At 35.7% G+C, this 23,946-nt stretch overlaps 1 protein-coding gene across 1 annotated transcript in view; it reads right to left on the bottom strand.

Annotated features, from left to right (window-relative positions):
• Positions 1 to 1,757: 1,757 nt before the first annotated feature.
• ERCC5 (ERCC excision repair 5, endonuclease) overlaps positions 1,758 to 23,946 on the bottom strand; it is a 37,067-nt gene continuing 14,878 nt past the window's right edge. Inside the window, exons 8-15 of the mRNA XM_069064224.1 lie at positions 22,404 to 23,576; positions 20,727 to 20,989; positions 19,390 to 19,509; positions 14,742 to 14,955; positions 13,932 to 14,076; positions 10,982 to 11,182; positions 9,547 to 9,631; positions 1,758 to 2,702 (exon numbers count right to left, since the gene is read on the bottom strand). Coding sequence (XP_068920325.1) covers positions 2,109 to 2,702; positions 9,547 to 9,631; positions 10,982 to 11,182; positions 13,932 to 14,076; positions 14,742 to 14,955; positions 19,390 to 19,509; positions 20,727 to 20,989; positions 22,404 to 23,576 — 2,795 coding nt within the window. The 3' untranslated portion in view covers positions 1,758 to 2,108. The remainder of the gene's footprint in view (positions 2,703 to 9,546; positions 9,632 to 10,981; positions 11,183 to 13,931; positions 14,077 to 14,741; positions 14,956 to 19,389; positions 19,510 to 20,726; positions 20,990 to 22,403; positions 23,577 to 23,946) is intronic.

Here is a 23,946-nt window from a genome sequence, read left to right as displayed (position 1 = left end):
GCAAGATCCTCAGCAAAAAGGGTAGGGATAAGAGGTTTGGGAAGGAATGAAAAAGTTTGGAGTAGTTCCTGTAGTGAGGAGGGAAATTAATTAATAATAATAGTTAATATTTATATAGGGAATATAAATTATGTTCTAAGCACTCTGCTAAGCACTTCACAATTATTTCTTTTGATCCTCACAACCCTAGGAGGTAGGTGCTATCATTATCCCCATTTTACAGATGAGGAAACTGAAGCAAAGGCCAATTGCTCAGGGTCACACACCTGGTGGGCCTTCCTAACACCAGGCCCAATATTCTGCCACTGCACCACCTATCTATAAAAGTATTGCCTTACTTCAGTGTTAATTGCAGTTAAGATTATGTAATATAAATTTATAGTGAACCCAGTCAACATGATTTTTACTTATTCCAGCTTTGTTCAGCAACATATGAATAAAAGAAGGAAATGGTGAAAGTAAGGTAAAGTTGTGTATACAATTATTATAAAAGGGAAGTCTAGGCAAAGTGCTGTTAATTTAAGCAAAAGACTTCATCGATGGGAGTGTGTAAGGGTTAGGGAAAGATTTCTAAAAAAGGTAGCCCCCATATCAGGACCAGAAACTTCAACGGAGAGTGGGATTAGAGTGAATCTATCCCAGGGATTGGGAGATGGTGTTAGAAGTCACCAAGAGTAAAGGAACAATGAAAAGACATGAAGTGTCTTACCCAATGGAGCAGGTACATAGAATATGTGAATGCTTTGATTCATCATTAGCTTGAATTAAACTAAAATTCTTTATTTTCACATGAAATATGCCACCAGTCTATTCTTATACAGTTGATTTTTTAAAGCTAAATTCTTGACTTTGCATTTGTCACTACTAAATTTAATCCCAACTAATTTTGGCTAATTTTGACTTTCCATACCATATTCTTTCATTTTTTTATCCTGCTTTTAGTTATTCCTCCCAGCTAATAAAATCTGAAAATTTTTATTATTTTCCAAAGTCATTGATAAGCTACTAACCAACATAACCATAATCACTAATAAACTACAGCCCTCCATCATACACTCCCACTAATAAAAGCCCACTATCAAAACTGTGTTGTAACGAATAGTGCTGGACCTAGAAGGGCACAACTAGATTAAACTCCTACTTCAGACACTGACTTACACGGTGTGTAATCCTAGGCTTCTTTCAGCCTCAGTTTCCTCATCTATAAATCCTCACACAGTTGTTATAAGGATCAAAGTAAATAATGTGCGTAAAGCACTCAGAATTAAAATACTACTATATAGGCATAAACCCACCATATAGTACTAAAAAAATGAATCATTCAGGTGGAACATTCATGTGAATAGTATGATATATTATGCATAAAAACTTTCTATAGTATTTATTGCAGTCAAAGGACAGTTCCCAAATACTCATCAGTGACAGGCTTCCTTCTCTCCTTCTAACTGAACCTTGAGACAAGCAGGAAAAAGCATCCTATTTTTCATAACAACTGTTAAGAATCTTTTCTTTTCCACTGTCAGGGAATGACAGCCAAACAGAATACACATTTCATATGTGGTAGCAAGGACATCTGAAAATATTCAGATGAATGCAAACATGGAGTAACAATGTCAGGGAGAAAACAATTCAGTGATGCAAAAAAAGTCACATTTCCATTGGGATGATCTGAATGGGATATAAATTGCATATAACAAAACAATGAAAGACTTTAAGATCTAGATTAAAAATAGAAAAACAAAACATTCAGACACAAATTAGAGTTTGCTGAATTTTATTTTCTCTCTATAACAAATTCATTAAGGAAATTTCATTACACCTGATTTCTCTCTTTATAAATGCAGATGTATATCTACCTAGATCCAGACCTGTGATTTCAAGAGCACAAGCAGCTTCTGGTAAAGAAAATTCCTTTACCAACACAGACCAACAACTTAGTCTTAAATCGTTGCCTGCAGCACTAAGAAGTGAAGTGACTTGCCTAGAGTTACACAGTCAATAATATGTATCAGAGATAGGATTGGAATCCAGGTCATCTTGATTCTGGGGCCAGCCCCTTATCTATCCCCTGTATGGTTGTCAGAACCACAAACAGAAAGACAGGTATATTACATTTTTCTTTTCTTCCCCCTCACATTTTTTAGTTTTCTTTTTGTTTTCTCAAACACAGATCTAGCAGTCACCATAACCATCGGTGTTCCTTTTCCATCATCATCACTGGAGCTGCTGGTCCCTTCTTCATTCTTCTCAAGATTATGGTGTGTTATCTCCTGAAAACTGGAAGAGACAATATCTGATTGCTTAGTACGTTTTCCCCTCTTGACCTTGTCTGAAGATGTACTTTCAAAATCCTCCCCTAAAGATACATCAAATGATTCTGAGAAATAGGCTTCCCCAACAAAGCCACCTTCACCACATTTACTCTGCTGACTGGCACTGCAAAGCATTTTTCTTTTTAAATTTTGAGGTTTTTCCAATTTATTTTCTATGTTTTTCTTCCCATTTTTGTCCTTTGTTTTTTCAAGCGATTTAAATTCTTTCTCCATGGCAGCAGTAGCTGCTTCTATTTCACCAACTTCTTCTTCCCTTTCTTTCCTGAGCATACATGTCACAGCTCTGTTGAGTCTCTGACTCTTAATTCCTTTAACATGTTGTTTCTCGTGTTGTATCAGCTTAAAGAAAGAATCAATGTGGAGCTGGGTCTATGAAAGAAGAAACAAAAACAAATCAGAAAAGGAGGTGAAGTTCATGACTATTTACTCCAAAGAAAGATAATATGAACACTAGTAAAACTTGATTACTATTTCAGAAAACAATCATTTGTTGCCTTTCAAATGAAGTCAGTTCTATCATAGGTAGATTATCTAAAGTAGATCTTATTTTCTAGGTCTTCCCGATGATCCACAAGAAAGAAAAAAACAACCTCTGACTTTCTAGGTTTTACTGACAGCACCTATACTGACTCTGCTAATTAAGACTTTTGTTTACATACACATCATCTACCAGATGTATTCCTAGTCACTCTTTCTCTGGATGTCATCCGAAGCATTACTCAAGAAACACATTTTCTAAAACCACATCCTCTTTAAAAAAAAAGAACAAAAAGTTAAATATCCTTTGGTAACAATTTATATGGTTTATACTGTTTCTCTGTGAATTCTCTTGATTACTGCTTTTAAAAAATAAATATTGCCACCGGACGTGCTAGCATACTCCTGTCATCCTTGCTATCAGGGAGACTGAGTCCACTGCATTGCCTGAGCTAGGAATTTTGGAACTGCAGTTGATTAAGACAATAGTACAGTCAGCACCAATAAAGTAACTCCCTGGGAAGAGAAGGCCATCAGACTGCCTAAGGAAGGGAGAAGCCGCTTAAATAAGAAACAGAGCAGTTCAAAGCTCATGTGCTGATTTGTAGAAGGATCTGGCCTGAGTGGTTGCTGTACTTCCAACCTGGATGAGGTAGGGAGAACCAGTCTCAAAAGAACAAACAAAAATGTGTCCCCCAATTTAGCAAGAATTAGGGAAGTACTAGATGTTATTCCAATTACAATCTACCCAGTTATCTTATAATCTTCTTGTGAAATACATGTAATAATATGAATCTCCTCTTAAAAATAACATCTGATACAAGGCAGAGCCAAGATGGCAGAACACAGGAAGCACTACAGCCAAGTTCTCCCCACGCTCCCCTCCAACCAACTTTAAAATAAGACCTTAAATCAAATTCTGAAGTGGGAGGTCAAAGTTGGACATTTTTCCAATCCAAGACAACTTAGGAGGTTGTAAAGAGGGATCTGTGACATCAAAGGGGAGGCTGGCTCAGAGTGATGGCCACATCAGGGCCTTGGTGTGGGTCTTGAAAGCAGCGACAATAGTAGCAGTAGCAGCTGCTTCAGGAGCTCTCAAGCCAGAGACAGTAAGAACATTGGACAACTGGTCAGAAAGAGATTACAGGGGACCTTGAGCTGATAGTGGGCACAGGACTGGGTCTATCTGGCAACTTCATTGCCCATATGTAGTTCTGGGTCACAGTTCAAGGGTGGAGAGAAGAACTTTTGGTCACAAAGGATCAAGGGCCCTTCCTAGGAAAGGACCAGAATGCAGACCAGGAGAGCAGTGACCACACCTCCCCCCAGATCATCCCATCTTGGAAGCATCAAAAACTTCTAAACCCCCAGAATTAGCTCTAAAGCCAGAAGCTTTAAAAAGTCCGAAACTTGGGAAAATGTGTGCTCCCCCACTGCTCCAGGTGAACAGATCCCAAATGAAACATAAAGCACAAAGTCAAGAAAAAGATGGAAAAAAATGATCAAGCAATAGCAACAAAAAAAGAAACTGACCATAAAAAAAACTACTATGGTGACAGGGAAGATCAAGAAACAAACTCAGAAGAGTCAATCATGTCAAAACATATATGGGCAATGCCTCAAAGGGAAAAAAAAATGTGAAATAGACACAAGCCTAACAAGAATTCATGGAAGAGTTAAAAAATTATTTTGATAATAAAATGACAGTGGTAGAGGAAAAATTGGGGAAAGAAATGAGATCAAAACAAGAAAACGATGAAAGGCAATTAACAGCTTGTTAAAAGAGACACAAAAAAATACTCAAAATAACACCTAAAAAAATTGGCCAAATAGTAAAAGTAGTACAATACTCCATTGAAGAAAAGAACTCCTTAAAAAGCTAACCTGGCCAAATGGAAAGAGGAACAAAAACTTATTGAGGAAAATAATTCCTCAAAAATCAGAACTGGGGCAAGTGGAAGTTAGTGGCTCCATGAGACACCTAGACTCAATAAAACAAAGACATGTGAATGGGGAAGGAGGAGCAAGAAAATGTGAAATATCTCATCAGTAAAACAAAGAACCTGGAAAACAGAATTAATGGACTATCTGAATGCCATGGTCAAAGAATCTAGACATAATATTTCAGAAAATTTTATATCCTAGAACCAGAGGGTAAAACAGAAAATGAAAGAATCCACCAATTACTTCCTGAATGAGATCCCAAAATGAAAACTCAAAGGAGTAACACAGCCAAATTCCAGAGCACCCAGGTCTAAGAGAAAATACTTCAAGTAGCCAGAAAGAAATCATTTAAATACCACAGAGCCACAGTCAGGTTCACAAAAGATTTAGTAGCTACCACATTAAATGAGCAGAAGACTTGGAATATGACCCAAAGACAAAAGAAGTAGGATCATAACCAAGAACAACCTATCTAGCAAAGCTGAATATAATCCTTCAGGGGAAAAAAATGGACATTTAATGAATATAAGACCATTGAGCATTCTTGGTGAAAAGACTAGAAATAAATAAAAAATGTGGTCTTCAAATATAAGACTCCAGCATAAAAAGGTAAACATGAAATAGAAATCATAAGTGACTCAATAAGATCAAACTCTTTACATTCCTATATGGGAAGATAATCATGTAACACCTAAGAACTTTATCATCGCTAGGACATTCAGAAGGCCTCTACATAGATAGAAGACACAGGAGTGAGATGATCTTTAAAAAAAAAAAAAACAACAGATGGGCAAGAAAAGAAGTTACTCTTGGAAATGGAAAGGAAGAAGTGAGGGAAATTATCTCCCATAACAAAGGCATACAAGGAAAATGGATAGGTGAGGAGACAATGCTTGAACCTCACTTTCATCTAAATGGGATCAAAGATGGAAGAATATATACACACACACTCAGTTGGGTATGGAAATCTCTTAACCAACAGCAGTAGGAGGACAAGGGAACAAAGAAAAGGGGGAGGAAGAGTGATAAAAGAGAAGGCTGACTAAGGGAAGCAGTGGTCAGAAGCAAAACAGACTTTTGAGGAGAGAACAGGACAAACAGAGAGAGACGGATAAACAAAAGACAGTAAGAGAGAGGTAAAGTAAGTTAATAATTAAAACTGTGAATGTGAATGGAATGAACTCTCCCATAAAACAGAAGCACATCGAATGGATTAGAAACCAGAATCCAACAATATGTTATTTATTACAAGAAACACACTTGAAACAGAAAGTCACACACAGACTTAAAATGAGGGGCTGGAGCAGAATCTATTATGTTTCAGTTGAAGTAAAAAAGGCAGGAATAACAATGATATCAGACAAAATAAAAGCAAAAATAGATCTAATTGAAAAAGATAAGCAGTAAGATGGTATAGCTTCAACATATATGTTGATAGCATAACACAGACACCAATATATATGCACCAAATGGCACAGCATCCAAATTTTTAATGGAAAAGTTAAATGAGTTACAGGAGGAAATAAAAGACTAAAAATATATTAGTGAAGGGCCTCACTTTCCCCTCTCAAAGCTAGATAAATCTTATCATAAAATAAATTTAAAAAGAAGTTAAGGAGATTAATAGAATTTTAGAAAACTTAGAAATAACAGACCTCTAAGGAAAACTGAATGAGATAGAAAGGAGTAAAATTTTGTCTTAGCTGTGTACATGGCACCTTCTCAAAAAATGAGCTGTCTTGGGATATAAAAACCTCACAAACAAAAGCAGAAAAACAGAAATATTAAATGTACTCTTTTCAGAGCATAATATAATAATAAATTCTTTGGAAACTAAATAATCTCATCCTAGAGAACAAGTGGGTCAAAGAACAAATCATAGAAACAATCAATAATTTCATTAAAAAGAACAACAACGAGACAGCATATCAAAATTTGTGGTATGCTAAAGTTACTAATTAGTTGCCAATGAATTGCCAAAACAGCCCTTAGGTGAAAATTTCTATCTCTAAACTTATATCAATAAAAGAGAGAATGAGAAGATCAATAAAAGGGCACACAAATAAAAAAAAAAACGTAGAAAAAGAGCAAATTAAAAATCCTCAATTAAGCACCAAAATGGAAAGTCTGAAAATCAAAGAAGAGATTAACAAAACTGGGGGGGGGAGGGGAGAGGGGATGTCATCAAAGTAATAAATAAAACTAGAATTTGAGGGGGAAGTGAGGTGGTGCAGTGAATAGAGCACTGACCCTGAAATCAGGAGGACCTGTGTTCAAATCCGACCTTAGACACTTAATACTTATTAGCTGTGTGACCTTGGGCAAGTTACTTAACCCCAATTGCCCAGCCTTCCCCCCTCCAAAAAGCAAAACAAACAAACAAAAAACTAGGAGCTGGCTTCATGTAAAAAAAAAAAAATAGCTAAACTATTGATTAATTTTATTTAAAAAAAACACCAAATTATGAGTATAAAAAATAAAAGGGTAGATGTACCACCAATGAAGATGAAATTAAAACAATTATTGGGAGTTATTTTGCCCAATTATATGCCAATACATTTAACAATATAAGTGAAATGGATGAATATTTACAATAATATAAATTGCCCAGGTAAGTAGAAGAGGAAACGGAAGACTTAAACAACCCTATTTTAGAAAAAGGAATTAAACAAGCCATAAATGAGCTCTTTAAGCAAAAACCCCAGGACCAAATGGCTACACAAGAGAATTCTACCAAATATTTAAGCAACAATCAATGCCCAATTCTATATAAACTATGTGGGGAAAATAGGCAAAATTACTAAATTCCTTTTAAATTGCTAAATACTAAATTGCTTTTATGACAGAATATAATTTTGATACCTAAACCAGGGAGAGCAAAAACAGGGAAAGAAAAACATAGGCCAATTTCCTTAATGAATACTGATGCTAAACCTTTAAATAAAATACTAACAAGGAGATTACAGCAATATATACAATGATCATACAAGGCCAGATGGGATTTATATCAGGAATGCAGGGTTGGTTCAAAATTAGGAAAACTATAATCACATCAATATCAAAAACATATGATTATTAAAGAAAAAGAAGTTGAAGAAAACTAGGCAATGAGGAAACAAACTACCAATCTTCACAGAAGATATGATGGCATACTTAGAGAGAACCCTAGATAATCAACAAAAAAAACCAGCTGAAATAATAAGCAACTTTAGCAGTCACAGGATATGAAATATATCTACATAAATCCCAAAAGGGGTAAATGACTTACAAATAAAGGGGGATATCAAACTGGGTGGTCTCAGAAAAATCTGGGAAGACTTATATGAACTGACTCAAAGTGAAGAGAGCAGAACCAGGAGAACATTTTACATAGTAATGGTAATATTATAACAATGATCAACTGTGAAAAACTTAACTACTCTAATTAAGACAATGATCTAAGACAAACCCAAAGGATCTATGATGAAAAATGCAACCAGTCTCCAAGAAATAAAGGTGATGGAGTGAGTGCAAAGTTGTAATGCATTTTTTTCACTCAATTTTTCTTGCTTTTTTTAACAACATGGCTAATATGGAAATGTTTTGCATGACTTTACACGTACAATTGATAGAATACTGTCTGCCTTCTCAAGGATGGGAAAAGGGTGGGTGAGAAAAAATTTGGAATTCACAATTTTTAAAAATGAATGTTAAAAATAAATAACTTTTTTTTAAGAGGGAATTAGAGAAAATAGCAACTAAATGAATCAAGCCGCAATTATGGTTTGATTTTAAATAAAGTCAAATTATAAAGTCTTAGTATAGAAGGCTTCCCTTTTGATAAACAGCTCCTTGTTAAGGGATGGAGGTCAAGCTAGACTCATAAGATATCTATATGAGATTATGTCAGGGGACATTGATAAGACCCTGTGCTCCCCACAAATTTCCTTTTCTCCGGAAGTAGATTATGAATTACTCTGTTTCTCTGGGCCTAAATTTGTTCATCTTTAAAATCAGGGGATTGAACCAGATGATGAAAAAGGTATATCTGAGTTAGAAATCTTATGGTATCATGTATATAAATGCAACTGGGCAGGTCAATACACTAAGTCACTAACATAATGGTATGCATTAATTTATCGAATCAATTTCCCCTAAATAAATACATAGGGGGTCTTGAAAAAGAGATTACAGAAAAATGTAATCTACTTCCCAATTTCGTGTAAGGCCAGCCCTGAGTCAACAATTGCAGGTTTACAATGCATTCATAATTTTTAACTGTATGTGATAGAGGCCAGACCTGTGAATTCATGGAAGTCCCAGGTGAAGAAATTCTAAATACAACAAAGGAGATCTCCACCTTTTCTGTAACTTACAATCTTAGAGAGCTGACTTGAGCAGCCAGGGTCAAACTCAAATAGAAATGAATCCCAGCCAAACCACAAACTGACTTGGAAAACCACAAATTAACATTATATATGTTTTACTGTATTTTTATTCCTTTTATTATACATTTTAATCTAGTTGGCCTGAGCTTTGACACTGAAAGATTAAGCACTGAAGATTAAGCACTAAAAGATTTAAGTGACTTGTCCAAGATCACTTAGGATGTATCAGAGACAGAAAAGTCTTCTTGGCCCCAAGACCATCTCTCCATCCACTATGCAACACTGCCTCAAGTAGTCAACGAAATAATGAAGAACAGTAAGTTGATATTTTTATCCATTTAAAAATTAACATAGTTCTTTAGGGCTCATTTGATCTTTCCACTCATAGTTACAAAGCAGCCAAATAGTCCATTTTTAGTCATTACCTGATGTGAATTCAGCTGTTTTAGTACAGGTAACAAAGATTCATCTGTCTTTGTTCTGTTCCAGCCAAAGTAACGCTGACAAAACATGAAGGTTGGTTAAGGCTTTACATTTCTTTAAAAAAAATTTTTTTTACAATAAAGTGAACAAGAGCCCCTAAAATATCAAATACAATTATATTTTAAAATAAAAAACCCACAATTATATTTTAAAATGCATAGTTTTTAAAACTATAATAGTAAGGCCAAGAAATAAATAAGTTAATTAAGTATGATACCAAATAGAAGTATTTAGTATCATTTTCTACTTAACATCCTTTGAATAAAAACTATTTGCAGAATACAGATTTTCCATTTAAGAAAAGCAAAATAAAACAAATCTCAGCAAGGAATGAATGACTCATACCAATCTTTCTCTAGGAATTAACAATCAAGGGCTGATGACAAGCTTCCTTTGAATTTCCAAGTTGTCCCCTTGAGGAATGTTTCCTTTAACTCTCCCCAAGAAAGCTTTGCAAATACAAACAATATAATAGGAAGACAAATTGTTGGCATTTTTTTTCCTTGTGCAACTGATTAATAAGATAAATAATGACCATATTCTTTATAACTGATAATAAAATAAATAATATAACTTTTCCTTATAACTGTTCACATCATATTTCATTGGGTCAATAGCCATTAGCACATTATGCAAGGCTAACAAGGACAATACACGTAATATCCATGTATAGTTAATATCCATGTATAGTTATCCATAAATATTTTTTCAAGTCTTTGCTCTCTAAGTGGCTCACTCAGCAACAGGTAAGGCACTAGTTATGAAGCAGAACCCTGAGGTATGAAATATATACTAGCCAGGTTCAAAATGAGAGATCCTGGGTTCAAAGTCTATTTACTACCTGGTTGTTCTCTGGCAGGTCATTTTACTCTCTTCACTTCAGTTTCTTCATGTGTAAAAGAAGGAAGGGATGCCATTCTGAGGATACTTTTAGCTCTAAAGCAATGATTCTATGAATAACCTCAATGCCTAAAAAGAATAAGAATAAGCTACATGAGTCCAGTATAGACATCTAGTACCATTCTCTTTGAATATCTTTACTGTCTTGTAAACATGCATGTCCTTTAAAAATTTATCACTATTCCTTTTCCCAGAGAGGTATACTGGTAATAACATGAACAAAATTAGCATTCTTTTCTACTCTTTTGGAATAAACCATACTCAATATGAATAAGCATAATCATATATCACTTCCAATTTTTAATAAAGAAGGTACTTATTTTGTAGTAAGATTAGAATCTTAAGTATAAATTCAAAGAAAAACTTGATTTAGGTTCACTTCTTATCCATTTGAAATGATCTAAAGTCATGAAGTAAAATCAAATAAAAATTTGATTCATTGTTCCTTTATTTATATGTTAAGCAGCAAAAGGATATTCTCTAATTTTTTCAAGATCTGGTTTTCCCCATAAGAATGCTCCTTTTGAGTCATCCACCACAGGTTTCAGGTAAGCTTCTGCAACAGCTGGATTAGGGAAACCAGGAGAAAGTTGTAATTGTCGCAATTTCTTTTTCACCTTGGTATCACAGGGATTGGGTCTTATTTTCTTAGTCTTTTGAGCTTCATTCCACCATTCTCTGAAGAATAAAGAAGAAACACTATCCATAAAAAACTCAATGAAGCATAGCATATTTATTTTTACCAGCATTTTTTAAATTTTATTTTTTCTTCAGTTCCAAATTCTCTCCCTCATTCCAGTCTTCCCCCACTCTCTGAGAAGGCAAGAAATACAATACTCATTAAATATACATACTTCCACATCTGTAATATATTATTCTCCCCTCACAATACTAAGGGGAAAAAATCAAGAACAATATATTTGTATACAGGTCTCATTTTGCCATCTCAAATTTTGTTTATCCTCTCTTTGAATGGTGCTTAAAAATCATCCACATTTCACTCTGCAGCAAGGCAAAGACCTAACCTGTAAGAGGCAACATTTGTCTAGTCCTTCTTCCCCTATAGCAAAAGTGCTTATTCCCAACCCCAACACAAGACAAGCACTAGGCAGGAATTAAAATATTTATTGACTGAAAGAAAACACAAAATCATCTTTCAACCCCTTTGCAAATTATCTCTCTCTGCCAATCTCTGCCTTCCTTAGAAACCTGACAGATAGTATATGTGACCTGATAACTTCACACACAACTTTCCACTAATGTGCTCTGTGCTTAAGGGATTTTCCATCAGAAATAAGATAATATGTATTTAAACTCACTAATGAAATTTAATCCATATCCACTTATATAATTTAACCATTAATAACACACATCCTCTTTTTGGAACAGAAATAACAAGGAAAGAAAGAAGGGAATTGAAGAGAAGCAGTATGGTAGAGTAAAAAGAGGCTTGGCTTTGGGGTTTGAGGACTTGGGCTGAAAGCCTGGAACAGCCATTTACTGCCTCTGAGGCTTTATGCAAATCATCTTACCCTTCAGGTCTTATTTTCTCATCAGTAAAATAATGAAGGTGGCCTAAATGATTTCTAAAGTCCCTTCTAGCTCTAGAGTATGTGATCCTATTTTTTTCCAATCTGGTAATTTATAAAGCTAAAGACTAAGCTAAGGTGACAGTGAGCAATCACATTATCTTCCTTCACAAAAGGAAAACAGGAAATTAATCTCTCTTAAAGATAAGGTTATGATTCTAAAATGTATCTGTTTAGGTGAAATTGAAATTAAAGTTACAGATAAAAATTAATATAGGTGTTAGCCTTTAAAACATAATCAAAAAACCTCAAATTCTTTAAAACAGAACCAAAAAACCTCAAATACAGCCTGTTAATATTAAAAGTTTCTCAAGCAATTAAGTCAGAAAATTTGAAAAGTGATGTACTAAGATTCCAGCCCCTTTTTCTTTCTAGTATAGTTGGATTTTAAACAGATGCCTCACCATGAGGATGAGGGGGAATTTAAGGGTAAACCAATTAAATTCCTATTTAAGCAGAAAGGAAAATGGTTTGGAGTCAAAAACAGCCCTGTCAAGATCACATTATGTGACAATTACTCAATATCTTAGGCTAACTGTCTAACAGATTAACAATTTCAGAAGAAAAATGGAAAGTTGGAATCCTGAATGGGACATAAAAATTTTAACATATCGGATGAAAAAAAATCTTTAAAGTTCTTTTAAGAAGTTCTTAAAATGTATTTACTTATTAAGTATAGAATAACACAGTAAGATATACTCAATGAGATAATAAATCATATTAATCTATTATGTAACCTATCTATAATGTTAAAATGTTTTAATTCTCAAAGAGTAAAAATACAAAGTAAACAACAGCAACAACAATAATAATGGTTTACATTTATATTGCCCTTTAAGGCTTATAAAGTGCTTTCCTTCACAAAAATACTGAGATAAGACGTATAATCATTCCTATTTTATAAAACAATAGGTTCTGAGAAATTACAATCAGAGTTTCAGAGTTAGGACTTGATTTTCAGCCTTTTGACTCTAAATCCAATGATCTTTAAATTATACCAAGAAAAGTATTCCAAAGTGGTAATGGAAGTAGATCATAGATATTCAGTTATAGACATACTAAAAGCAAAACCTGTACAGAACACAGAACTCTACTGGAGTTTTAGGTCTAGATGAGATATTAGAGATTATCTAAGTCAACACTCTTACTTACATGGAGAAACCTGAGGTCTACTAGTAAAAATTTCCAGGTTCAATTTTTATTTCTAATAATCCCAAAAGTTTCATGTTTTAAAGGTTGATTCAGAATAAGGAGAGAATTGATATAGTGACATTAGTCATGGATCTTTAAAATTAGCTAGGCACAAGTGGCTACCTAGTACAAATCTTAAGTGTCACATACATCCTTGAATCTGTATGCTGCAGACAGTCTGATACTGCTCTGAAAACTAAAGGCCCATCAGTCTAGGAGATGCTAAATTACACCACTGGACACACTGGGTTCCCACAATGACATGCAGCAAAAGGAAGGAAAGGCAGCCTGTATGGAGAGAGAAATTCTCTAAGGAATTACACACCAGAGGCTAATTTGTGCATTGTGATATTCCTCAGGATAAAAAAAATGTTTGTGCATTCACATGCAGCCTCCTTCCCTACCTCCCTCAAATGCACACACACATGCAGAATGACATAAAACAATGCCTCTTTGGGACCTTAAATCCAAACAAGGACACCTCCTCTCTACCTCTGGATGATAGTAATCTTTGAGGATTTCATTATGTAACATTGGTTATATTGCATTCTCAATGATCCCTCTCTTTTTAGTTAAACTTCATCAATAAAAAGGCCTATACATGCCTTTTATTTAAAAAAAAATTAAGTATATTAATATGGACTCACGAAAATTTTAAGAGAGGTTCCAAGCCACGTCCAGGAAATTCATTGAGAATTTCCATGGCTGTTACACAGCCAACAGTTGGTATCCCTTCTGTGTAATCACTTCCAAGCAAATAGGCCAAATTAATCAGTTTGCTCCGGTCTAATCCTATAAGGTAAGAGATATCAATCAATTAACATTTATTAATCACCCACCATGTGTTAGACACTGAGTGTAAGGACAGTCATTTTTTCAAGATATCAATTTATTTACCATTTTAAAAGAGAGGTTACTGATCAAATAAGCATTTTTAGATTATTTAAGGAAAGGCTATCAATTCCTGGTATACCAGCTCCAGAGGTCTAACAGAATTAACCTGGTCCCTTAATTTTGCCATCTCTGACTTCTCCCTAGGAATAACTGTGAGTCTTCTAAACATGACCCCCATGTTTCCCACTATCTAACCAGACAATTATTTAAACTGAAATAATCTGAATATTCTCATTTTCCAATTTCTTCTTAAATCTAGTTCCAAATACTATGATCACAGGTGTAAGAAAATATGAAAGCTCATAAAACAATGCCACCATTAAAACTAGGTCATCACATCGGTCCCCAGAAAGTAAATTAAAGCCTGAAAACTTATTTTTAGAAAGCAATCCCATGTACAACTATTATCTCTAGGTGCTGAAATTATGAGCTCCTACAAAAGTAAATAAAACAATAGTCTCAGCTTTTGAACCTCCCCCTAGCAGTGCATTGCAAAGAGCAGATATTTAATACATATTTATTAGTATGAACAAACATGTAAACATAACCCTTCAAGGTCTTACCTAGTTGGTTGTAAAAGTTTACATACTGGTAATATTCTACAAACTTGTCTTTACTAAAGAAGTTTTTATACACATGCCGTGCTCCAAAAAGCCAGATATCACTATCATCAGTGATTGTTCCAGATGTCTGATCAGTCAAGTCCAAAATGGCACACTGAGCTTCTGCTTCCATAGGAGCCTCAATGTAAGGAATGCCAAATAATCGTAGAAGTTCCTATTGAGATTAAGAATGCAGTGGAGACTTATTAAAAAGCATACTAGTTTGCTTTGGGCTCATAATGAAATTTATACTTTAAGGGTTTATTTCATGCAACTTCCCAAACCGTGTCTCCCAAGAAATGCTGGAAATCTACATTAGTTGCCTCTAAACTCTTTTGATTGTGTACTTTTATCAGTAAAAAAAAAATTCGAGGGGCGGCTAGGTGGCTTAGTGAGTAAAGCGCCGGCCCTGGGGTCGGGAGGACCTGAGTTCAGTTCCTGAGCTCAGTTCCGGCCTCAGACACTTAACACACACACACACACACACACAAAAACTAGCCATGTAACCTTGGGCAAGTTACTTAACCCCAATTGCCCTCCAAAAGGCAAAAAAAAAAAATTTTGAGCACATACCCCTAACATTTACTTACTTATAAACGACATACATGTACTACTATACTAATAATCATGTTATAAAACTTAGTTAATTTTGTCTGCATAGCTGCTTCAGTATTTGGACTGGGTTAGGTAATACTCTCCTTTAGAGGTCCAAGCCTAAGGCAGCCACATAGAAGGCCCCTGGTAAGAAGAGTGTTGAAAAAATGTTGTAACTGTGTTGAGAACAAGCCCATTACTGACTATGCAGATGGTCCACTCTTCAACTGATTGATCACATACCCCTTGGAATGAAGTTGTGGTTCCCTTGGGTTCATTCCATGGCCACCACTTTAGAAACAACTAATCTGTACAACATCAATAAGGACTATGCAAGAAAATTTTACTGTTAGCAATAACTTTTTGTGTTTTTTAAAGGGAAATGTGAATACTTCAAAAATACATTTTACAAGAGAAATCTTCAAAACAAATTATCAGTTCATTATCTTCTATTTTAATACCTTTTTTAAGAGATTTTTATACAGAAGATATATAGCAGAGCTAACAACCTTTTACTTACTATAATTTTTTTCCATTGTGATTTAGGGTAATTTCATTCTTCTGAGTGCCCTGGACCTACATTTCTGGGTTTCAACAACATACGTAAGCTTTAAAAGTATCCTTTAGCCAAATTTACTTGGTGCACTGCAAAACCCAAACCATTTCTAATCAGTCCCAGACCTCCAGAACATACCTCATCCTACTATCAACCAGGACAATTAGGGCTTGCCAGAATAGACATCTAACTATCTGCCTTGCCACTGTGTCAGAATCCTGTCCCAGGCTGCCCCAGCTTTTCAGCTCTTACTGAAGAAACAATCAATTCAACACTGCCATTGCTACTGAAAAGCGTGTGACAATCTGCATTATGGCTCCACTCACCATACCCAAAACTATGTAGATCAAAAATCCTTTCTCTAGCCACCACTTCCCTACGTGTTGTAAAAGTAGCACATAAGGGGGGCAGAGCCAAGATGGTGGCATAGAAGCAGGAAAACTCCCTGTGCTCCCCCTATAACCACCTCAAATACCTATAAAAAATGACTACAAAAACTTCAGGGCTACAGAACCCACAACGAGACAGAGAGAAACAAATCGCCCGCTGAAGATAGCCTGGCAGGAGGACAGGAAGGGTTCATCACATCCCACTGCGAGCAGAGCCAAGTCCCAAGTGAGCCTGTGGTTTTAGCCCCAGGGCAGCCCGAAAAGCCATAGTAAGGGACTGAGGTGCCGCAGCCACGTGGCTGCTTCAGAGCTCCTGGCCGGCAGATTGTAGGGGGATCAAGCAACCATTCTGAGGGGTAACTGATCTTGCTTTAACCTGCTTGGATCTGAATTGCTGTCTAGGGTGGAGGTCCTGGGGTGTGTGCCAGAGCCTGTGGAGGCTTGAGAGAGGGCAGCCAACTAACTAATAGCTCTGGCAGCTGCGAAAACCCCAACAATTTGGAACAAAGCTCTCCTCTCTGGAAGCAGAGTTCTACTGTGCCAAAAAAGCTCAAAAGTCAAGTAATTGAGTGGCAACATGAGCAAGCAAAGGAAGCAAAGCAAGCACAGAAATCCAACTTTGGATTCCTTTTTTGGGGGACAAAAAGGATCAAAGCATGGAATGGCAGAAAGACAACAAAGTCAGAACTCTTGCACCAAAAGCTTCCAAGAAAAATATGAACTGGTTACAGGCCATAGAGGAGCTTAAGAAGGATTATGAAAACCAAATAAGAGAAGTGGAAGAAAAACTGGGAAGAGAAAAGAGAACAATGCAAGAATATTGTGAAAAGCAAGTCAACAGCCTGACTGAAGAAAATCACACCTTAAAAAACAGACTGACTCCAATGGCAAAGGAGGCTCCGAAAGCCAAGGAGGAGAAGAAAGCCTTCAGAAGCCAACTTTGCCAGATGGAAAAGGAATCTCAGAAGCTCAATGAGGAGAATCATTCCTTCAGAAGTAGATTGGAGCAAATGGAAGCTAGTGACTTTATGAGAAATCAAGATACTATTAAACAGATCCAAACAAATGAAAGAATAGAAGGCAATGTGAAATATCTCACTGGAAAAACCACTGACCTGGAAAATACATCCAGGAGAGATAATTTTTAAATTATTGGACTACCTAAAAGCCATAATCAAAAAAAGAACCTAGAAATCATCCTTCAAGAAATTCTCAAGGAAAACTGCCCTGATGTTTTAGAACCAGAGGGCAAATCAGAGGTTGAAAGAGTCCACTGATCACCTCCTAAAAAAGATAACAAAAAGAAAACTCCTAGGAATATTATAGCCAGGTTCCAGAGTTCCCAGATCAAGGAGAAAATATTACAAGCAGCCAGGAAGAAACAATTTGAATATTGTGAAAACACAATGAGAATAACCCAGGATCTGGCAGCTTCTACAGTGAGGATCAAAGGGCTAGGAACATGATATTCTGGAGATCAAAGGAGCTGGGATTAAAACCAAGAATAACCTACCCAGCAAAACTGAGTATCATGTTTCAGGGGAAAATATGGTCATTCAATGAAATAGAGGACTTTCAAGCATTCTTGATGAAAAAACCAGAGTTGAATAGAAAATCTGACATTCAGATACAAGAAGCAAGAGAAGCATGAGAAGGTAAACAGGGAAAAGAAATCATAAGGAACTTATCAAAGCTGAACTATTTATATTCCTACATGGAAAAATGATCATTGTAACTTATGAAACTTTTCTCAGTATGAGAATAGTTGAAGGGAATATAAATGTATACATACGTATGTCTATATAGGAGGGTATATGGGTGTATGGACACATATGTGATTGCATGTATATGTGTGTACAGGTATACATAGACAGAGGGCACAGGACCAATTGAATAGGAAGGGATGATACTTAAAAGGTGAAATTGAGAACTGAGAGAGGAATACAATGAGAGGAGATGGGAAGAGACAGAATGGGGTAAATTATCTCATATAGAAGAGGTAAGGGAAAACTGTTACAATAGAGGGGAAGAACAGGAAGGAAAAAGGGAATGGATAAACCTTACTCTCATTGAATTTGGCTTAGGGAGGGAATGACATACACACTAAATAGGGTATCTCATCTTACAGGAGAATAGGGGGAAAGGGGATGAGAGGGGGGATGATGGAGGGGAGGGGCAGGTTGGGGGGGAAGGAGGTTAGAAGCACACACTTTTGAAAAGGGACAGGGTCAAAGTAGAGAACAGAACAAGTGGGGGACAGGATAGGATGCAGGGAAATATAGTCAGTCTTTCACAATATATCCACTATGGAAATGTTTTGCTTAGCTACACATGTACAACCTATATTGAACTTCCCATTATATCCCATATATCTTCCAATTAAGGGTAGATGATGAGGGAGGAAGGGAAAGAATCTGGAATTCAAAGTTTTAAAATCAAATGTTTAATATATACATATATATATATATTTTTTTTTAACATACAACTGGGAAATACATATATACAGGCACTGAAGTATAGAGATCCATCTTGCCCTATTGGAAAGTCGGAGGGGGTATGGGAGAAGATATAGGAGAGAGCAGATTGGGGGAGGGGGTATACAGTGGGATCGCTGTTTTGGGTTGGTGGTTAGAGGAAAGATGGGGAGAAAATTTGTAACTCAAAATCTTGTGGAAATGAATGATGTAAACTAAAAATAAACATAAAATTTAATTTTAAAAAAATTTAAGGGGCGGCCAGGTAGCACAGTGAGTAAGAGCACCAGCCCCAGTGTCAGCATGACCTGGGGATAGAATCCAGGCTCAGATACTTAGCACCACACCCAGAAATAATTGGCCTGGTAATCTTGAGCAAGTTACTTAACCCCAATTGCTTAAAAAAAATTTTTTTTTAATTTTTTTAAAGTAGCAAATAAGTTCTTTGAAGCCAGGGACTATCTCACTTTTAATTTTTTATCCCCAACACCTTGTACAGTATGACATGTAGCAGATGCTAAAAAAAAAAAAAAACGCTTATTGATAGAAGCAAGAATATCAGAAGTTAAAGGAAGCTTACAATAAAATAAACCTACCTGACTTTCCAAGAACATCTGGCCCGTTACAGTTGCAGCAATCCGTTCCTGTTGCTGTTTTTGAGCGTTCAATGAATTCTGTTCAACTAAAAGATTGTTCTCCAGAGCTTCCAGTTCCTCCTGCATATGAATTATATTTTAAGTAACTTAAGTCTAAGTTAATATAACTATGTGGTACAGTGCACAGAGTGCTAGACCTGGAGTAAGGAAGGCATACTTCAGATCCAGCCTCAGACACTTAACAGCTGACCTGAGGTCAGTCACTTAACTTCTTTCCGTCTCAGTTTCATCTGCAAAATAGAGATAATAAGAGCACCTACTTCCCAAAGGACAAAATGATATTCATAAGGGGTTTTGTAAACCTTAGAGTACTATATAAATTATAGTAATTGTAAAGTGTTTAGTATAGTGAGTGCCTGGCACCTAACAAGCACTATATAAATGTTAAGCTATTATTTTTTTTAACAGAAATTATGTGAGAAATCATTCATCTGGACCCCTACTCTATTCCAATCAGTATTAATCAATGTGGTATGATTCTGTAGGGGCAGTGATTATAAGTTCTGTGTATTAGGCCCCAGAGCTCTGAGCTGCAGACCTAAGTTCACTTGCTTAATTATCATAGAAAGCTAAGTAGAGGCCCTCCACCCTTGTTTTTTCTTGTCATACTAACCAAGCCCAGTGTGGTGGAGGTGACTCAATTACATGGAAAATCTTTCAACCTACTTTTATGCCTCTAGACTTCTCTTTCTTGTCCAACATGAGCAAGTGACCATCTTATGACCATTTAATCAGCGGAGATGCCCCCATGCTTCACCTAACCTGTGACCCGCTACTGCTGGTATGTCATTTTTGGCCCTCAAGAGCTAGGTCTATTCACCAATGAGATTATGTATTTCACCATGCCTCTTCTGCATATTTGGGTATTAAACTCTATAAAAACAAGGTCCTGGAAGACGGGGGCATCACAGATTGTGAGAGAGATCTGAGGTCCACTTCATTAGAGAGGACAATATACCTTTAATAAAGTACAATTGCCTGAGAGCTCTACTTCAGTCTCTTTTATTATAAATTGAACAATTTTAATCCCCACAGTTACTAACATTTTTTCTCCTTATAAGGAATTCCACTTGACTTTCAGAGAAAAACCATTATTTTTGGCATGTCTTCACTAAATAAAGCACAAGGAAAAGTGGAGTCTATCAGTGACATAGTCATCACATAAAAAGGTGATGATCAGCAAAAAGAAATGAAATATGCAAATATGTCATTTTGTTGTTCCAATAAGTCCTTGATGTTCCCTTTATAGTAAGGTAAAATACGATTAAACTATTTACCAAATTAATATCCTGCCATTCATCGATCATTTCACCTCTTTCTTTTCCAGTCTCTTCCTTTGTCTGCTTGGCTGATTCCATGCTTTCTGGAGAGTGTCTTTGGAGGTTTTCAGTGGAACCAACAGCTCCTTTTCTCTCAGTGTCTGCAGCCTGCTCTTCAGTAACTGACTTTTCCGCATGCTCAGTGAGAGGTCTGAACACTTCATCTAAGTCAGCCTGAAGTTCATCATTACTACTTTCTTCATCTACTTCAACGAAACTACCTGTTCCAAAAGAAGGGTCATTTTTTTTCAGCATTAGTATTTGACAACTGAGACAATTCTAAGAACTACTTGCAAAAGTTTTCTCAAAAAAGACTTCCTTAAAAAATTGATATATTTGATTCATATGGCTGTTAATAATTTGCAATTCTTTTGAGAATTGTTTATTCATATCCTTTAATCACCTATTCAATAGAAAATGGTTCTTGCTCTTCCATATTTAAGTTACCTCCCTACATGTCTTAAATGGGACCCTTATCAGAAATATCTGATGCAAAGATTTTTTTTTCTTCAATTGACAGCCTTTTTCCTTTACTACTTGTATTGATTTTGTTCATATAAAAGCTTTTCAATTCCACATTATTGAAAGTACATATTTTATCATTTCTGATCACCTCTATCCCTTGTTTGGTTAAGAACTCACCCCTTGGGGCAGCTAGGTGGCACAGTGAATACAGTACTGGTCCTGGAGACAGGAGGACCTGAGTTCAAATTCGTCCTCTGACACTTAACACAAAAACTAGCCCTTGGGCAAGGCAACCCCAATAGCCTTCCAAAAAAAAAAAAAAAAGAACTCACCCCTTTGGCACTACTATTAAATATTCTCATTTAATTTTTATTTTTATACAGTGACTATAAAAATTCAAATCACATATCCTTTGATAAAAGTAAGAATTGCATTTCAATAGTAAAATTTTAATGGGAAAGCATTAAATTTGACAAATGAATACCACTTTCTCTCATATTAATGGGAAAGACTATATCAATTTGTCTTTTTTCAAATTGGGATCAAATATTTTAGGCAACCATTTAAAAATTAATTCATTTAATTCTCTCAAACACTAATTTTAGTACTATCTGGACAGAAAATATTTAAGTTAGCCAGTATTCTGGTGGGATTTTTTTAAATTCCCTTCAGAGAAAGAAAACTCGGCTCCAATTCAGCTTTCCAAAGTTCTATTATTCCCCTCCACACACTCCAAGTTCCTAAAATTGGCTTACTAGCTATTCCTTAAGCTTATTATTTCATGTCCCACTGACACAGGCCACCCCTAGGCCTGAAACATACATCCTCTATGCCTCTACTTCTTGGAATAGATTCCTTCAAAGACCAACTCAGGCACCATCCTATGGTAAGCTTTTCCTGATCCCCTAAGTGCTTAGCACAGTGACTGGTAAGCACTTAATAAATGCCTGTTGCCTATCTGCTTCCTATTCTTTCTCTCAAATTACCTTCTATTTACTCATCTCTATAAGTGTCATATCCCCAGAGTCTAGTACATTGTTAATAAGTTTGTTGAACTAAATTAGTAGTATCAAGGGAGGTAGACTTAATTATAATCAAATGTTTATTTCAACGTGCTTTCATGCTCCCTACTAAGAATTTAAAGGTAAAAAAAAAAATGACAATACCTACCATCAGATTCACTCTCTTCTGAGTCCATTTTTATTAATGTTACAGTCTCTGGTGTTGCTGAAATTAAATCCTGAGCTAAAGATTCATTTTTTTCACCATCTTGTAGAGTTTTCTGTGAATTCTTATGTTCACTGGGCTTACAGCTTGCTATAGTTTTTGCTGCAGCAAGATGACTTCCTGTCATTGAAGGTGCATTTACTGATTGTAAGTTATTCACTTCTTCGAAAGAGTTAGTTTCCATTTCAGAAGATTGATTATTTTCATACCGTATTTCCTTATCACTTGGAACAAATAAAACAGAGGAATCACACTTCTTTGGAGATATGAAAATATCCTTTTCTAACTCAGGAATCATAGGGTTTTCTTTATCTTCAGATATAAAAACTATACTTGTCAAGTGAGTTGTCACTTTGGAATCTTTTCTATCCTCAACTCCAAATTCACCAATATCTATATTAACTGTGCTCTCTGAATGACTTGTAAGAATTAGTTCTTTTTCATCCTTAAATATAGATTTAACACTTGGCCCAAAGACTGCATTTGCTGAATGACTTACTGATGTTGGTTCTTCTATAACAATGGATTCATCCTTTCCTAAAAAGACAGTATTTGATGAAGGAGCTGAAGATACAGATTTGTGTTCATTCTTAATGTTGCATTCATCGCCTTGTGCAAATATCCTATTTTCTAAAGGAGACACTGTTGCAAACTGTATTCCTTTGCTTTCTCTAATTTTAAGAAACTCATCTTTCTCTTCTGACCTATTTATAAGAATCTCTTTAACTTCTGACACTCCATTCTGAGAGTTTTTCTTATCATTTTTCACATCATCATCATCATCATCATCAAGAATTCCTTGAATTGCTAATAGAGTTCTAGGTGATACAGAGCCTTCATGTACTGAAGTAGGGGTATGTGCTTTTTTCACACTGAACTGCTTTTCATTTTCACTTTCCAGCTCTTCTTCTGAGCTACTTTCCCTCATGGCGGCATGGATAGCTAACAAAGTCCGTGGGGAAGGAGGGGCTGCTGCATCAGTATAAACATCTTTCTCTGTCTTTGGCTTCTCAAATGAGGATGATTTTGAATCAAAAGGAGGTGGACTATACATTTTACTAGAAGAAGGAAGAACTGATTTAGTATTCATTTCTTCAGTTTTCTTAGCTTGACTGCCTTAAAAAAAAGTTAAGAGATTTTTAATATGTAATGTCACAAAATGACAACACAGTTTAACGTAATAAATAAAAACAGGAGTTTATCAGAGTTAATTTTAGTATCTAAGTTCATGAAAATAGCAATTAACATCTGAATTCCATGTTCAATGACTTCAAAGGAGACTGAAGTAGGAAAAGTAGTAGTTGACTCTTCAGCATACTTTTCAAACTTAACTAGCCAGCCTGATCATGCTCTTTCTACATAATTTAAGTTATACATGTTTGCTGAACTGAATCCATTAACAGTTTTACTAATTGTATGCACACAAGAATTCAGTAAGTTCATCAATTATACTCTCCTGGATTACAATTTACAGAATTCATAGATG

Source organism: Petaurus breviceps, unplaced genomic scaffold, assembly GCF_028583685.1.
Source record: "Petaurus breviceps papuanus isolate PSGF00001 unplaced genomic scaffold, PetGlider_PUasm1.0 90625, whole genome shotgun sequence".
NCBI classification, from domain to species: domain Eukaryota; kingdom Metazoa; phylum Chordata; class Mammalia; order Diprotodontia; family Petauridae; genus Petaurus; species Petaurus breviceps.
The sequence above is the reverse complement of the archived record's forward strand: the minus strand, read 5'-3'. Positions and strand labels throughout refer to the sequence as shown.